This window comes from Lampetra fluviatilis, chromosome 32 (assembly GCF_964198595.1).
Source record: "Lampetra fluviatilis chromosome 32, kcLamFluv1.1, whole genome shotgun sequence".
Lineage (NCBI taxonomy): Eukaryota > Metazoa > Chordata > Hyperoartia > Petromyzontiformes > Petromyzontidae > Lampetra > Lampetra fluviatilis.
In genome coordinates, this window is record NC_136306.1 from 681627 (window position 1) to 696132 (window position 14506).

The following is a 14506-nucleotide window of genomic DNA, read 5'->3' on the forward strand; positions in this document are numbered from 1 at the left end:
CTCCCTCTGGCTCATCTTGACCTGAGGTCTCCCTCTGGTTCCACCTGACCTGAGGTCTCCCTCTGGCTCATCTTGACCTGAGGTCTCCCTCTGGTTCCTCCTGACCTGAGGTCTCCCTCTGGTTCATCCTGACCTGAGGTCTCTCTATGGTTCATCCTGACCTGAGGTCTCCCTCTGGTTCCTCCTGACCTGAGGTCTCCCTCTGGCTCATCTTGACCTGAGGTCTCCCTCTGGCTCATCTTGACCTGAGGTCTCCCTCTGGCTCATCTTGACCTGAGGTCTCCCTCTGGTTCCTCCTGACCTGAGGTCTCCCTCTGGCTCATCCTGACCTGAGGTCTCTCTCTGGTTCTTCCTGACCTGAGGTCTCCCTCTGGCTCCTCCTGACCTGAGGTCTCCCCCTGGCTCATCTTGACCTGAGGTCTCCCTCTGGTTCCACCTGACCTGAGGTCTCCCTCTGACTCCTCCTGACCTGAGGTCTCCCTCTGGCTCATCTTGACCTGAGGTCTCCCTCTGGCTCCTCCTGACCTGAGGTCTCTCTCTGGCTCCTGTTGACCTGAGGTCTCCCTCTGGCTCCTCCTGACCTGAGGTCTCCCTCTGGTTCCTCCTGACCTGAGGTCTCCCTCTGGTTCCTCCTGACCTGAGGTCTCCCTCTGGTTCCTCCTGACCTGAGGTCTCCCTCTGGCTCCTCCTGACCTGAGGTCTCCCTCTGGCTCCTCCTGACCTGAGGTCTCCCTCTGGCTCCTCCTGACCTGAGGTCTCCCTCTGGCTCCTGCTGACCTGAGGTCTCCCTCTGGCTCCTCTTGACCTGAGGTCTCCCTCTGGCTCCTCTTGACCTGAGGTCTCCCTCTGGCTACTCCTGACCTGAGGTCTCCCTCTGGCTCCTCCTGACCTGAGGTCTCCCTCTGGCTCCTTCTGACCTGAGGTCTCCCTCTGGCTCCTCTTGACCTGAGGTCTCCCTCTGGCTCCTCTTGACCTGAGGTCTCCCTCTGGCTCATCTTGACCTGAGGTCTCCCTCTGGCTCCTCTTGACCTGTGGTCTCCCTCTGGCTCATCTTGACCTGAGGTCTCCCTCTGGTTCCTCCTGACCTGAGGTCTCCCTCTGGCTCCTCCTGAGCTGAAGTCTCCCTCTGGTTCCACCTGACCTGAGGTCTCCCTCTGACTCCTCCTGATCTGAGGTCTCGCTCTGGCTCCTCCTGACCTGAGGTCTCCCTCTGGCTCCTCCTGACCTGAGGTCTCCCTCTGGCTCATCTTGACCTGAGGTCTCCCTCTGGTTCCACCTGACCTGAGGTCTCCCTCTGGCTCCTCTTGACCTGAGGTCTCCCTCTGGCTCATCTTGACCTGAGGTCTCCCTCTGGTTCCTCCTGACCTGAGGTCTCCCTCTGGCTCCTCCTGAGCTGAAGTCTACCTCTGGTTCCACCTGACCTGAGGTCTCCCTCTGACTCCTCCTGATCTGAGATCTCGCTCTGGCTCCTCCTGACCTGAGGTCTCCCTCTGGCTCGCCCTGATCTGAGGTCTCCCTCTGGCTCCTTCTGACCTGAGGTCTCACTCTGGGTCCTCCTGAGCTGAAGTCTCCCTCTGGTTCCACCTGACCTGAGGTCTCCCTCTGGCTGCTGTTGACCTGAGGTCTCCCTCTGGCTCCTCCTGATCTGAAGTCTCCCTCTGGCTCCTGTTGACCTGAGTTCTCACTCTGGCTCATCCTGACCTGAGGTCTCCCTCTGGCTCATCCTGACCTGAAGTCTCTCTCTGGCTCCTCTTGACCTGAGGTCTCACTCTGGCTCCTCCTGACCTGAGGTCTCACTCTGGCTCATCCTGACCTGAGGTCTCCCTCTGGCTCATCCTGACCTGAGGTCTCCCTCTGGCTCATCCTGACCTGAGGTCTCTCTCTGGCTCCTGTTGACCTGAGGTCTCCCTCTGGCTCCTCCTGACCTGAGGTCTCCCTCTGGTTCCTCCTGACCTGAGGTCTCTCTCTGGCTCCTGTTGATCTGAGGTCTCCCTCTGGCTCCTCCTGACCTGAGGTCTCCCTCTGGCTCCTCCTGAGCTGAGGTCTCTCTCTGGTTCATCTTGACCTGAGGTCTCCCTCTGGCTCATCTTGACCTGAGGTCTCCCTCTGGCTCATCTTGACCTGAGGTCTCCCTCTGGTTCCACCTGACCTGAGGTCTCCCTCTGGCTCATCTTGACCTGAGGTCTCCCTCTGGTTCCTCCTGACCTGAGGTCTCCCTCTGGTTCATCCTGACCTGAGGTCTCTCTATGGTTCATCCTGACCTGAGGTCTCCCTCTGGTTCCTCCTGACCTGAGGTCTCCCTCTGGCTCATCTTGACCTGAGGTCTCCCTCTGGCTCATCTTGACCTGAGGTCTCCCTCTGGCTCATCTTGACCTGAGGTCTCCCTCTGGTTCCTCCTGACCTGAGGTCTCCCTCTGGCTCATCCTGACCTGAGGTCTCTCTCTGGTTCTTCCTGACCTGAGGTCTCCCTCTGGCTCCTCCTGACCTGAGGTCTCCCCCTGGCTCATCTTGACCTGAGGTCTCCCTCTGGTTCCACCTGACCTGAGGTCTCCCTCTGACTCCTCCTGACCTGAGGTCTCCCTCTGGCTCATCTTGACCTGAGGTCTCCCTCTGGCTCCTCCTGACCTGAGGTCTCTCTCTGGCTCCTGTTGACCTGAGGTCTCCCTCTGGCTCCTCCTGACCTGAGGTCTCCCTCTGGTTCCTCCTGACCTGAGGTCTCCCTCTGGTTCCTCCTGACCTGAGGTCTCCCTCTGGTTCCTCCTGACCTGAGGTCTCCCTCTGGCTCCTCCTGACCTGAGGTCTCCCTCTGGCTCCTCCTGACCTGAGGTCTCCCTCTGGCTCCTCCTGACCTGAGGTCTCCCTCTGGCTCCTGCTGACCTGAGGTCTCCCTCTGGCTCCTCTTGACCTGAGGTCTCCCTCTGGCTCCTCTTGACCTGAGGTCTCCCTCTGGCTACTCCTGACCTGAGGTCTCCCTCTGGCTCCTCCTGACCTGAGGTCTCCCTCTGGCTCCTTCTGACCTGAGGTCTCCCTCTGGCTCCTCTTGACCTGAGGTCTCCCTCTGGCTCCTCTTGACCTGAGGTCTCCCTCTGGCTCATCTTGACCTGAGGTCTCCCTCTGGCTCCTCTTGACCTGTGGTCTCCCTCTGGCTCATCTTGACCTGAGGTCTCCCTCTGGTTCCTCCTGACCTGAGGTCTCCCTCTGGCTCCTCCTGAGCTGAAGTCTCCCTCTGGTTCCACCTGACCTGAGGTCTCCCTCTGACTCCTCCTGATCTGAGGTCTCGCTCTGGCTCCTCCTGACCTGAGGTCTCCCTCTGGCTCCTCCTGACCTGAGGTCTCCCTCTGGCTCATCTTGACCTGAGGTCTCCCTCTGGTTCCACCTGACCTGAGGTCTCCCTCTGGCTCCTCTTGACCTGAGGTCTCCCTCTGGCTCATCTTGACCTGAGGTCTCCCTCTGGTTCCTCCTGACCTGAGGTCTCCCTCTGGCTCCTCCTGAGCTGAAGTCTACCTCTGGTTCCACCTGACCTGAGGTCTCCCTCTGACTCCTCCTGATCTGAGATCTCGCTCTGGCTCCTCCTGACCTGAGGTCTCCCTCTGGCTCGCCCTGATCTGAGGTCTCCCTCTGGCTCCTTCTGACCTGAGGTCTCACTCTGGGTCCTCCTGAGCTGAAGTCTCCCTCTGGTTCCACCTGACCTGAGGTCTCCCTCTGGCTGCTGTTGACCTGAGGTCTCCCTCTGGCTCCTCCTGATCTGAAGTCTCCCTCTGGCTCCTGTTGACCTGAGGTCTCACTCTGGCTCATCCTGACCTGAGGTCTCCCTCTGGCTCATCCTGACCTGAAGTCTCTCTCTGGCTCCTCTTGACCTGAGGTCTCACTCTGGCTCCTCCTGACCTGAGGTCTCACTCTGGCTCATCCTGACCTGAGGTCTCCCTCTGGCTCATCCTGACCTGAGGTCTCCCTCTGGCTCATCCTGACCTGAGGTCTCTCTCTGGCTCCTGTTGACCTGAGGTCTCCCTCTGGCTCCTCCTGACCTGAGGTCTCCCTCTGGTTCCTCCTGACCTGAGGTCTCTCTCTGGCTCCTGTTGATCTGAGGTCTCCCTCTGGCTCCTCCTGACCTGAGGTCTCCCTCTGGTTCCTCCTGACCTGAGGTCTCCCTCTGGCTCATCTTGACCTGAGGTCTCCCTCTGGTTCCTCCTGACCTGAGGTCTCCCTCTGGCTCATCTTGACCTGAGGTCTCCCTCTGGTTCCTCCTGACCTGAGGTCTCCCTCTGGTTCATCCAGACCTGAGGTCTCTCTCTGGTTCATCTTGACCTGAGGTCTCCCTCTGGCTCATCTTGACCTGAGGTCTCCCTCTGGCTCATCTTGACCTGAGGTCTGCCTCTGGCTCATCTTGACCTGAGGTCTCCCTCTGGCTCATCTTGACCTGAGGTCTCCCTCTGGTTCCTCCAGACCTGAGGTCTCCCTCTGGTTCATCTTGACCTGAGGTCTCTCTCTGGTTCATCCTGACCTGAGGTCTCCCTCTGGTTCCTCCTGACCTGAGGTCTCCCTCTGGCTCATTTTGACCTGATGTCTCCCTCTGGCTCATCTTGACCTGAGGTCTCCCTCTGGCTCATCCTGACCTGAGGTCTCGCTCTGGTTCTTCCTGACCTGAGGTCTCCCTCTGGCTCCTCCTGACCTGAGGTCTCCCTCTGGCTCATCTTGACCTGAGGTCTCCCTCTGGTTCCACCTGACCTGAGGTCTCCCTCTGACTCCTCCTGACCTGAGGTCTCCCTCTGGCTCATCTTGACCTGAGGTCTCCCTCTGGCTCCTCCTGACCTGAGGTCTCCCTCTGGCTCCTCCTGACCTGAGGTCTCCCTCTGGTTCCTCCTGACCTGAGGTCTCCCTCTGGTTCCTCCTGACCTGAGGTCTCCCTCTGGTTCCTCCTGACCTGAGGTCTCCCTCTGGTTCCTCCTGACCTGAGGTCTCCCTCTGGCTCCTCCTGACCTGAGGTCTCCCTCTGGCTCCTCCTGACCTGAGGTCTCCCTCTGGCTCCTGCTGACCTGAGGTCTCCCTCTGGCTCCTCTTGACCTGAGGTCTCCCTCTGGCTCCTCTTGACCTGAGGTCTCCCTCTGGCTACTCCTGACCTGAGGTCTCCCTCTGGCTCCTCCTGACCTGAGGTCTCCCTCTGGCTCCTCCTGACCTGAGGTCTCCCTCTGGCTCCTCTTGACCTGAGGTCTCCCTCTGGCTCCTCTTGACCTGAGGTCTCCCTCTGGCTCATTTTGACCTGAGGTCTCCCTCTGGCTCCTCTTGACCTGAGGTCTCCCTCTGGCTCATCTTGACCTGAGGTCTCCCTCTGGTTCCTCCTGACCTGAGGTCTCCCTCTGGCTCCTCCTGAGCTGAAGTCTCCCTCTGGTTCCACCTGACCTGAGGTCTCCCTCTGACTCCTCCTGATCTGAGGTCTCGCACTGGCTCCTCCTGACCTGAGGTCTCCCTCTGGCTCCTTCTGACCTGAGGTCTCCCTCTGGCTCATCTTGACCTGAGGTCTTCCTCTGGTTCCACCTGACCTGAGGTCTCCCTCTGGCTCCTCTTGACCTGAGGTCTCCCTCTGGTTCATCTTGACCTGAGGTCTCCCTCTGGTTCCTCCTGACCTGAGGTCTCCCTCTGGCTCCTCCTGAGCTGAAGTCTCCCTCTGGTTCCACCTGACCTGAGGTCTCCCTCTGACTCCTCCTGATCTGAGATCTCACTCTGGCGCCTCCTGACCTGAGGTCTCCCTCTGGCTCCTCCTGATCTGAGGTCTCCCTCTGGCTCCTTCTGACCTGAGGTCTCACTCTGGGTCCTCCTGAGCTGAAGTCTCCCTCTGGTTCCACCTGACCTGAGGTCTCCCTCTGGCTGCTGTTGACCTGAGGTCTCCCTCTGGCTCCTCCTGATCTGAAGTCTCCCTCTGGCTCCTGTTGACCTGAGGTCTCACTCTGGCTCATCCTGACCTGAGGTCTCCCTCTGGCTCATCCTGACCTGAAGTCTCTCTCTGGCTCCTCTTGACCTGAGGTCTCACTCTGGCTCCTCCTGACCTGAGGTCTCACTCTGGCTCATCCTGACCTGAGGTCTCCCTCTGGCTCATCCTGACCTGAGGTCTCCCTCTGGCTCATCCTGACCTGAGGTCTCTCTCTGGCTCCTGTTGACCTGAGGTCTCCCTCTGGCTCCTCCTGACCTGAGGTCTCCCTCTGGCTCCTGTTGACCTGAGGTCTCCCTCTGGCTCATCCTGACCTGAGGTCTCCCTCTGGCTCATCCTGACCTGAGGTCTCCCTCTGGCTCCTATTGACATGAGGTCTCCCTCTGGCTCATCCTGACCTGAGGTCTCCCTCTGGCTCATCCTGACCTGAGGTCTCCCTCTGGCTCATCCTGACCTGAGGTCTCCCTCTGGCTCCTATTGACATGAGGTCTCCCTCTGGCTCATCCTGACCTGAGGTCTCCCTCTGGCTCATCCTGACCTGAGGTCTCCCTCTGGCTCCTCCTGACCTGAGGTCTCCCTCTGGCTCCTCCTGACCTGAGGTCTCCCTCTGGCTCCTCCTAAACTGTTTCTGAAAAGAATGCCAAGTGCCCAGCCTTGGCATCATGGCTCTCCGACCAAAAACATCCATAATGATTACGCACAGTAATTACTCGCAACAACTGTAATCCAATATTGAGCGGGCAAATTATTAAAAGATTTTTGAGAAAAATTTGTATTTGCCTTGGAATGCGTGACAAAAATAACTTTGAGTCGCAGCAAGAAAGCGCGAGGATTTATTTACCTGTAGGCACAGCAAAATGATCAACACCGTTGTGCATGCCCAAAGCAATTTTCTCCTCCAAGCCAAAATAGAGCCAGAGTTATCAGAAAGGTCTTTATAATGGATGAAATGCTTTTGGTCTAGAAAAAAACATAAATGCCGAGTGAAATATCGAATCGAAGCTATTTCAGGTTTATAATCAGGTACAATTTAATCAATAGCCAATTTAATCATCATTGCTGCTCAAGCGAGCGGAGTGCAGTGTTCATTAATTTCACAAAAATCAATAACCAGCAGAGGGTGAAGTGACGAGAAATTTGTAGCTTGTCAAAAAAGAACATCATTTGTTTCTGGCCAGGAAACCCACTCATGTGATTTTAGTTTCTCATAGAGGGGAGAATCCCCCCCGCCCCCCGGAATGTCCCCGTTGGTCAGACATACTCACACACTCATACTCACTCACTCACATACTCACTCACACAACAACCGCCATTCGCCACTAAGTGGCGGTGACGTCACCACGACGCTTGTGCCAGGCTACGTGCACGTTGAAGCCACGTGAATGTCGAACACCCGCTGCATTTCACTAGGGTTGGGAGATCATCTCTGCCCGGTGCCTTTCCTGGTCTCAGACTCTGGATCGCCTTCAGTACTTCCTCAACAGATGGCACCTCAGCCAGCCACTCACAGGGGGTGACTTCTTCTAATATTTGTGGCACCGCAGCCTCAGCAGGGTCATCCCCACTTTGTCCCACAATGTTTTCCAGGCTGAGGGATTTCCCCTCTCCCAGGACCTCACAGAAATGCTCAGAAAAGTTGCAAACCTGTTCCTGGGTGTGAGAGATTGGATCAATGTTATTTCCCCTAATGACGGTAATAGGTGTGGCGCTGCAGGTTACTTTTTTGATGGAGTTAAAGAGCGATTTTTGGTCGCGGGCCATTGAGGCAGACTCCATCTCCTCAGCAACCTGCGACTACCACCCCTCCTTGCAGCGCCTCACGGCTCTCCGAACCTCCGAACGAAGGCTGCGGTAAACCTCCTCATTCTCTGATGTGGGATGCTGTAGACGATGAGAGTGGGCCTGTCACTTTTTCTCAGCCAGCCTGGACACCTCCTCTGTCAGCCAGGGTCTCTGGGGAGGTCTGGACCATCTACCCAAAGCCGCCATTGCAGCTGCATGAGCCACAGTCCTAAACCTCGCGCATTTCCCCTCGACATTAGGAGGAGTGGGTGACGCTGCCAACCCCATCTGCAAGCGATGATGAAATTCTCACTTAGAACTTTCATCAGCTAGCTTAGACCATGCCACTTTGGGTTTGAATGAGGTCCTGGGTGTCCACCCACCACCGGAGTGGAAGAATGGCAGGCGCATCTTACAGATGACAAGTCGATGGTCAGTGTGCAGATTAGCTCCATGGTAGGTCCTGGTGTCAAGGACATGGGCTCCGCATCCGCTTTCCGTCACTATGTAGTCCAACAGATGTTCTTGCTTGGACCCGGCATACATCCATGATGTTGTGTGGATGCGCCGATGCCGGAACAGCGTGTTGGTAATTACAAGCCCATAAACTGCACAAAAATCTATCAGCCTCCTACCATTGTTATTTAACTGATCTGGCCCATGCCTTCCAATCACTCCAGACCAGGTGCCAGCATCATGACCAACTCGGGCATTGAAGTCGCCCAACAAGATGACTCTATCCCGAGGGGCCACTTTAGCTAGCACCTATGACAGGAGGTCATAAAAGGCATCTGACTCATCAGCCTTGCCGCAATCCCTCCATGGATGTTCGTCTTCGGTGGGGGCATAAGTAACTACGACCACCACTCCTCACCTCTGGTTGATGGGAAGGTGAGCCCAAAGTAGCCTGGGGCTTACAGCTTCCCACAACTCACCGCCACGCTCCCACGCCCCCTTCATTCTTTTGTTCAGAAGAAGAGCCACTCCATGTTGTTTGGCAGTCTCCTGCCCCGAGTAGAGGACTGTCCACCCCTCATGGTGGCAGGAGCCAGAGCCGGTCCACCGAACCTCCTGAATACCACAGAGATCCAGGCGGTACTGGTCCAGCTCCCGACAGAGGAGTGGCAGCCTCTCCTCCGCAGTGAGCGTTCGAACATTCCACGTGGCCACACGTAGTGGCTTTTTGTTGTTTCTGGAGGAGCTTCGAGGGTAAGGATTCAGTCTCCTGGCTCCGCCAAATGGGGTTTGGCTCACTCACATACACTTACTCACTTACACACACTTACTCACACACTCACTCACACACTCACTCACACACTTACTTACTTACACACACTCACACTCACACACTCACATACTCACTATCACACTTAAACACACTCACTCACTTACACACTCACACACTCACTTACATATTCAGTCACACACTTACACACACTCACTCACTTACACACTCACACACTCACTTACACTCACTCACACGCTCACTTACACACACACTCACTAACACACTCACTCACACTCACCCATCTCTCTGCAACTCTCTGCATCTCCATCCTCCACATCAAGTGCCACCTTCACAATTCGGCTACCAAATAATTAAAAGCTGAGGCTCTCTCTATAGAATCGAGAAATAGTTATATCAAACTAAACATTTTTTTTGTCGTTTATGTTTGGATTAACATTTAAAGAAGCACATCTACTGTTAGACCATTAGGACTGCAGTAAGATATGTGCGTAAACAAAAATAATTCAATACAAAATTACCCGCGCAATGCGTCGTCTGACCACAGAACCGTCTTCCCATAACGTAATAGTGATCGTGTATGTGTGGGTGTGTACCTGTCTGTTCGTCTGTGTGGGGGTGTGTGGCGAGCGGTTAGCGCATTGCACCACGAACCCGGCCACCCGAGTTCGATTCCCGCTCATAGCCAATACCAGTGACGGTTATCTGAACTGGTCCTGGGTCTCCCCTAGATTTACTCTGCCTAAAATGAGTACCTGGTGCGGTGTGTAATAAGATCGCCACTAAAGGAGGCCCGGGCGTGGTGCTGGCAACTCACCCCCTCGTGTGCCGTGCCGGCCTTGACAGGTGCAGCTCGCTAACAGCACTTGCCCCAACAGTCCGTTAAGACTATATGGGGGGTTTTTGTATTTGTGGTGCGCGTTACTGTCCATGAGACGAGACAGCACCGACAGTGACGGTGAGGATCGATCTTCGGTGCTTGACCACGCTCGGTGTTGTCGAAACGAGTAAGTGCATGGTGCGATTTGTGTCTTGAAAGAACGCCATCCAGGAGAAGGGTGAGAGATCAACTCCCGAGAGAGAAATCAAAGTAACGTTTTGCTCTTTTTGAACCTCGTCCCCAATCTAACACAGAGAGAGGGAGGGGGCCTAATTATACACATCTTGCAGTTCACCAGCGTTGGTTGAAGCAAGCCTGACTCTGCTGACGAGACACAATGAATGCTCAAACCGGTCCTGAGTTTGCGTGTGTCAGACAAAATGCGAATGAAATAACACGCTCCCAGGCGGCCGTGTGGCTGACGTGGAGGGACAACCGTGGGAGCGAGGGATAGTGCCTTGCCTTATTTTCTGCACACTGACGCCGGTGATTATTCTACCAAACCTGCGGGTGCCGGGTTCCCGGTGCCACGCGACTCTTTGGTGAAGCTTCGAGCTCGGGGGACCCTCGTCCCATCATCGGGACGTAACGCCGCGGTGCCGGGTTGCGAAAAAATCCGGGACGGGGTTTTTGCTAAACCTCGGCGAAGCACTTCATCCGTACCTTTCTTCTCCTTCTTCTCCTTCTCTTCCTCCTCCCCGCCGGCGCCCAGCAGCGTGAAGATGATACCCGTCTGGGAGTTGATGCCGATGGCCGTGACGAGCATCCGTCCGGAGCCCTCCATCACGTGGGTCCCTGGACACGCGCGGAGCAGAGGAGCGCACGAGTGCGCACGCGGCTAAACACGGCTGGACCGCCGCGTCCGGTTCTTCGGTCGATGCCAGTGGCTCGCAAAAAGGGGTGGGGCGTGTGGTGCTGCAGGATTTACATTTTTGTTTCAACGACAGTTTCTGAGCACAGGGTCCAAAGGGCCATAAACGTCAAGCGGCCGGCAAGAAAGAGCACGATCAAAGATTTTACAGAAACGAGCTTAATGCATTTATTGAAGCGAGCGAGTTCACCATTATCATTATTGTTGTTATTTTTGTCATACGAGCTTGGGAGAAGAAAAGAGACGACAGGAGGGAACTGCAGAGCGGAGCCACGCGGGGGAAGGAGCGAGACGCGTCGTGACCTGCGGGGCGGTGGGCGCGCGAGCGGCATGCGGGCGACACGACGACGCGGAGACGAGGCAAACCTGAGAGGAGCATGGGGTCGCGGTCAATGGTTTTGCGCACGTGGTCCGACTCGCCCGTCAAGGAGCTCTCGTCGATCTTGAGGTCGTTGCTCTGGATGAGCACACCGTCGGCCGGGAGCAGGTCCCCTGCAGACAGAACACGCGGTCGCTCGCGTCACAACTCTGAACTCGGCCGATGCTCCTTCTTGCGTACGGCTTAGGGATTAGCAACTTCAAGATCTGTATGCAAGTTAAAAGGTCACAAAGCAGCTTCAGGTGAGGATCCATCTGCTGCTGCTACTACTGCCATCGCTGAGTGCGTGACGTCGGCAAGTGGTTCATAACGTCCGCCGTGGTCTTGGTCAGCGACTCCACAGTCGCACTCCGGGGCTCCCCTTCAATTTGCACGACAGCTTTGTCGGGTGGTGGAAGTTTAATGATACATTTTTGGCACAAAACAGCTACCATGTGGCGCAACCCAAAAACGAATACGGATCATCAAGATTGTCAAGATATCACCGCGATAAATAATGCAATGGGTGGTGCACGGAAAGAGCAAACAGTTACCAGTGACAAAAAACCACCAATATTATACGACAGAGAACACGAGGGGTCCGAAAAGCACGAAAATGCTGAACATGGGTCAGCACGCACGCAACTCTGATTTGTAAAATAAGCACCGGGAAATGCGCAACACAATTGGAGTCTTGAGATACTTTGGGGGGGCCGCGTGATGCCCCCCGCTGGCATTCACGTCTGTGGCGCTCGGCAGAGCGTGGCGTGGATACCCAATAGAGCGACTAACCGTATTTGACCTGCGCGATGTCCCCGACCACGATCTCGGCCACGGGTATCTGGATGACTTGGCCACCTCGGATCACCGAAAATTTCTGCTCCTGCTCGATGCGGCTCTGCAGCCCACGGAATTGCTTCTCCTTGCTCCAGTCGTTGAAGGCGGTGACCACCACCACGCAGATGACGGACAGCAGGATGGCGGCCCCCTCGATCCAGCCGGCTTCCGCCTCACCCTCGTCCTCCACGCCGCCTGCCGCGCTGCCACACACTGCACAAAGAACAGCAACAACGACAAGGGGGGGTCGCACCACATCACCGCGCGTCATCAAGCGTCCCTTCACCACCCTCGTCACCGTCACATGGGCTGCAGCCGTTCCCATGTCCACGCTCGTCGTCATCAACCGCGATCAATCCACTGCTGAAGGCCTCCCCAAGCCTCTGCCAACTCACACCACCCTGCGATGCAGCGATGCAGCCAGCACCTGCACGTGAATTATTTCATCGCTCCATCTCCTCAGCAGACGCTCTCTCGGACGCGTTTCATTCCTTGGCCATCGGTCATCGTCCCTTCTAGAGGTGACCTGCACAAGCGCACTCGCCTTTTCTTCACAATTTGAACAATGTCATTCACCTGCGTGCGTTCCCTAATCACATTTCCCTCTGCCTGTAGCTTTGTAATTCTGAATAGAGGTAATCCTCTACTTACGATGGAGATGCGTTACGACGACCCCATCGTAAGTCAAAAATATCGTAAATCGAAGATGGCCTGGTCTACCCAGGAGTCTTAAGGAATGGTGATAATTTAGCAAAACAGACCAATTTACAGTAGCGTACTGTATAAACTATATACTGTATGTATTTATTAATTACAATACTATATTGCACAGTGTCCCAATGTACAGTATCGTACCTCGTACGCTGCTGCGTTTGCGTACCGCGCGAAATTTTAAATATTTTACAATTTTGTCATATCGCTATCGCCATCGTAGGATCGAAATATTGTAAGTCGGGGACCGTCTGTATACATTGCTCGATGCTTCTTGGAGCACTCTTGCATTATTGTCCGATATTTTTCGTGAGTGACCGTGTTTCTGAACAACTTGTCATGGCGGGCAGTACGCACCGATCGCAAAACTCTCCTCTCTAGGCACATCGCTTGAGTTCCATTCTCATGACTAAGCTCAGATTTCCAAAAACACTCCAACTCCGCCTCTATAATTGGTCGTGTTAATTCTGGCCCCGCCGGAGGCCGTCGTCGCTATGATCCCAAAAAACGGAACGAGGCTTCAAGCACGCCCATCGAAACATTTCCGCGCGGAGCCCCACGTACAGTTACGGCGAAATCACTGAGCTGTGTCGCTCTTTTTCAGAAGCGACCTAACCACAAATGATAGCTCAACGAAGTGGCTCGTCACTTGTAAAGTTACAGCAGTCAAACACTCTAAACGCGTGATGTTGATTCTAAATCTGAGGGGAAAAACAGGAGGGCCCGGAAAAAGAATCCACGCGACCACGGGGAGATAACACCGCAAACTCCAAATATATAGGCGTCGGGGTCAGGAACGAACCCACGACCTCCCGCATACCAGGCAAGGTAGTCAACATCTCGCAGGGTCCGGGATTGAACCCACGACCTCCTGCATACCAGGCGAGGTAGTTAACATCTCGCAGGGTCCAGGATTGAACCCACGCACTCCTGCATACCAGGCGAGGTAGTTAACATCTCGCCACCACGAGGCGATGTGAAAACATGACGAAGCAGCGCTTCATGTTCCCGCTCGCGAAGCTGGGGGCCGCCCGGGTGGCTACTGGCGGCCGTGGAGCCCCCCTCCTCCCAGGCCCCCCCCTCCCAGGACCCCTCCCCCCCTACCGCCCCACTCACTGACCTTCATTGTCACCCCCGGGGGGGTGGTAGAAGGAGAGGCCCAGCGAGATGAGAGCCGCCACTTCCAGGATGATGAGCGTCACGTCCTGCAGGGCCTCCCACACTAACTGCAGGAAGGTCTTGGCTTTCTTGGGAGGGATGAAGTTCTGGCCGAACACCGATATCCTGATGTCCAGGTCCGAGGAACTCCCGCTCAGCCCTGCGGAGGGGGGGGGGGAGAAGATGGTGTGGCGACGTCACCCACGGGGACTGCAGGGGTGGAGGGACGCGCCAGCTGGGCGACGCCGACGCAGTGCCCGGCGGCACGGCCCGTACGCGCTTGCCGCTCACAAGCACGACGCACGACGGACATTGGCGGCTTTTGTCTGATTGTTTGAAGCAAAGTCGCTCAACCCAAAGTGCCAAGCAGCCAGCAACAAACGGCACCTTCAAAGCGTTTAATGCACAAGAGGCGACACGTTTACTGAATTGAGCAGGGTTACTGTTATCAATATGATTATAAGAGCTTGGGGAAAACAGGCGATGAGGGGGGAGGGGATTCCAGAGTGAAGCGGTGCGAGGGAAGAAGCAGAGAGACAAGTGAGGTGACCTGTTGTGTGGTGAGTGGGTGAGTGAAAGGGTGGGTGAGTGAGTGAAGTGAGTGGGTGGGTGAATAAGTGGGTGAGTTGTTGTAACCTGTAGTGGCAGTGGTTAAACAATCTGCTTGAGGAGTCCAACCACGGTAGTAGCGAGAGAAGAGTGAACACGAGGTGACTGGGTACAAGTGACTGGAGGGAATT

The 14506-nt window shown here is 55.7% G+C and overlaps 1 protein-coding gene across 5 annotated transcripts in view; it reads right to left on the reverse strand.

Annotated features, from left to right (window-relative positions):
* LOC144943609 (plasma membrane calcium-transporting ATPase 2-like) overlaps window positions 1-14506 on the reverse strand; it is a 232812-nt gene that overhangs the window by 113795 nt on the left and 104511 nt on the right. For all 5 annotated transcript variants that reach the window (XR_013639516.1, XR_013639517.1, XM_078871216.1 and 2 more), the window contains exons 4-7: window positions 13729-13926; window positions 11853-12110; window positions 11069-11194; window positions 10495-10626 (exon numbers count right to left, since the gene is read on the reverse strand). Coding sequence is in view for 3 of the 5 variants with exons in the window: in XM_078871216.1 (XP_078727342.1) it covers window positions 10495-10626; window positions 11069-11194; window positions 11853-12110; window positions 13729-13926 (714 nt within the window). In the remaining 2 variants the exon portion in view is untranslated. The remainder of the gene's footprint in view (window positions 1-10494; window positions 10627-11068; window positions 11195-11852; window positions 12111-13728; window positions 13927-14506) is intronic.